At 35.3% G+C, this 2,651-nt stretch overlaps 1 protein-coding gene across 1 annotated transcript; it reads right to left on the bottom strand.

Annotated features, from left to right (window-relative positions):
- Positions 1–293: 293 nt before the first annotated feature.
- LOC114458959 (elongin-C-like) lies at positions 294–2,221 on the bottom strand. The gene is made up of 4 exons (XM_028441348.1): positions 2,108–2,221; positions 1,726–1,753; positions 709–843; positions 294–484 (listed from the first exon to the last, which is right to left on the bottom strand). Exons 2-4 carry the CDS (start codon positions 1,730–1,732, stop codon positions 294–296), a joined length of 333 nt encoding a protein of 110 aa, XP_028297149.1. The 5' UTR covers positions 1,733–1,753; positions 2,108–2,221.
- Between the last annotated feature and the right edge of the window lie 430 nt (positions 2,222–2,651).

The raw sequence follows: 2,651 nt of genomic DNA, 5'->3' as shown, positions 1-2,651 counted from the left end.
GGGCAGCCATGGTGTAGCACCCAGTCAGGATCAATAAGTATTAGGGACTGATCAACATCCCACAATGATAGACCAGGTGAGCCTGTTTCCTCAACCACTAGACCTCCACTGCCTAGCACGCTCAGAGGCACACGCACACGGGTTTATCATAATGTCAGTGTTATGTTATGTTATGATATACAAAGCTCACTAAACAATAAACAATACTGGGATCATGATAACGAGGCAATATTTTTTGGAAAGGGAAAAAAGACACTTTGATAAATGATTATTTGATGTTTTTCTTTTCAACTTTAACAATCCAAAAAGTTTGCAGCAATGATCAGTTCCATGGTGATCTCTGGAGAGACGGGGAAGTCGGGTACCTCTGTGGAGCTGTTGGTGTGCTGGGCCTTGTAGGTGAAATACTCACAGACCTTCGACAGGACTTGAGAGGGAATCTCCCTGAACTTTATCTCGTTGGTTTCATTCTCAGCAATTTGTCCTGCATATGAAGTCACAGAAGGTCAAACATCCCAAATGATATCCAGACCCATTGTTACTTATAATCTGTGTGTGCTTTGCAATAAAATACAACACCTGTGACTCTGGACAGATTGAACATTAGTAGATACAACATTGTCTAATGTTTACACTCATTAATAAAAAGATTCCTTAGAAAAAGTCTTCAAGACATCAGAAAAGCTCTCTTTAGTGCTGTTTCCTTACCTGGCCCACTCAACATGGCTTTGATTGTCCCTGATACCAGGGCGTGTTCTCTTTTCACAATGAATTCATGGTCGTCTGAGGAAATCAGCTTCACATACATAGAATCTGGTCCTTCACAGGCTCTCTCTTCACCGTCTGACAGTGAGGACAAATACACGCCGTTAAATCAAGTAGTTATAACATCACCTGCAACATGATCAACTGTTCAAAGAAGATAAAATGTATAAAAGACTTTTAGTAGGAGGATGGTGTCAGCATTAAATGGCTGCATGTGTTTTATTATCTGCTACTTCTGCTTAGGAACAGTTTCATTACGTCCTGCATATCAGATTAAAAAACCACATGTTGGATGTAGTGATTCCATGTGATGTTGACTCTGTTAAGGTTTAGTCTGTAATCCTGTTCAGAAACACTTTGTTATTCTGGGTGAAATGTTCCTTTCATTCTGAGAGTAGTCAATACATTATGGAGTGGATTTATTAAAGAATAGCAGCTGTAAAGTAAAACCATGTGTAAACGTCACTACGTACGCTGATAAACGGTGCAAACCTCAGGCAATCAGGAATGCAAACATGAAACATAGCGTGCACAATGCATTTAGCATGTTTTTTTCCTCTTATTAATATGCAATGTGGGCGGATCAGCTGTGGGCCGCAAAATATTGGAGGAGGAAATGCAAATCCATAATTCAGAGTGAGAATTCACATTTATCAAACCTGGAGCTGTTTGCCTGTTATTATGCATACATTTAGTTCCTCCCAAAGGCTCCAGTTAACATTTCTGGTATCAAAAATAATTGATAAAACAATAACTGAAATAAAACTATAGTCTACATTACAAGTAAGTACATAATTATCATAGAATGGTCATTCATATATCATGGCAGCTTGTGTTAGAAAAAAGATGAAGCACACTTTATTAGGCTCAATATAATATTCATAATACTGTGGCTGATCAGTTTCATCTAAATATCAATGTACAAGGTGAAAAATGTTATTAGATTATTGACACACTCACCCATCATGTACTCAAATTCCTTAAAGTTCTGGAAGAAAACAGGGAAACAAAATTGAATATCAATATGTAAATTTAAAATGTAATCAGAATACTATATTATAAGTTAATGTTATGTCAGAAATTATCAATAATTACAAGTACAGATTAATGAAAGCAGTTTACCTTTCACATTTTAATAAAATAAAATAAAAATCACTTTTCAATGAAAATCCCTCAAAATAAAAAAGATTAACTTTAAGCATATTTTCTAATAAAAGATAATACACATTAAAATATATTAGATAGTTGTTATGATGATTAGAGTATCTTTAGAAAATGAAGTAGTGGAAAATCATAAAATGAGTCATTAAAGTTGACATTACTATTATTATTAGAAACTCACTTTGGTCTCAAACGTTGCTCACTGGTGACATCTGCTGGTTAATCGATATTATTAAAGCTTTAGTCTGACGGTGCACCAGGAGATTCTGCAGCTTTCATCATAGCCTGAGTTTCCATGACAACCTGTCAACATTGAGCTTCCATTTTAGCCTGAGTTGCCCTGACAACCTGTCAACATTGAGCTTCCATTTTAGCCTGAGTTGCCCTGACAACCTGTCAACATTGAGCTTCCATTTTTGCCTGAGTTGCCCTGACAACTTGTCAACACTGATCTGATCAAAGCTGTCTTTTGTGATTAAATGTGTGTCATATTATCATAGGAAGATCAAATATATTAATTTAAATAATGCTAGAAATTGGGGAACTGTAAATGAAATGTTAGGAAGAAATTAAAAAAATATGAAAAATATGTTTATGGAATCAAATCCTTTTTAACAATTTACAGATCAGAATTAATCTGATGTTGATTATAGAAACTAAAAGCCAGAATTACAGACTACACTTTAGATGTTGTTTGTGGTGTTTAGTCATACGAGTTTTTTAAT

This window comes from Gouania willdenowi, unplaced genomic scaffold (genome assembly GCF_900634775.1).
Source record: "Gouania willdenowi unplaced genomic scaffold, fGouWil2.1 scaffold_223_arrow_ctg1, whole genome shotgun sequence".
Lineage (NCBI taxonomy): Eukaryota > Metazoa > Chordata > Actinopteri > Blenniiformes > Gobiesocidae > Gouania > Gouania willdenowi.
This window is presented reverse-complemented; position numbering and strand designations above follow the sequence as displayed.

Excerpts from the sequence above, each read along its gene's own strand:
- LOC114458959 (XM_028441348.1), bottom strand. Across the intron at positions 485-708 it reads AGCCATGTTGAGTGGGCCAG|GACAAATTGCTGAGAATGAA; the intron begins GTAAGGAAACAG and ends CTTCATATGCAG.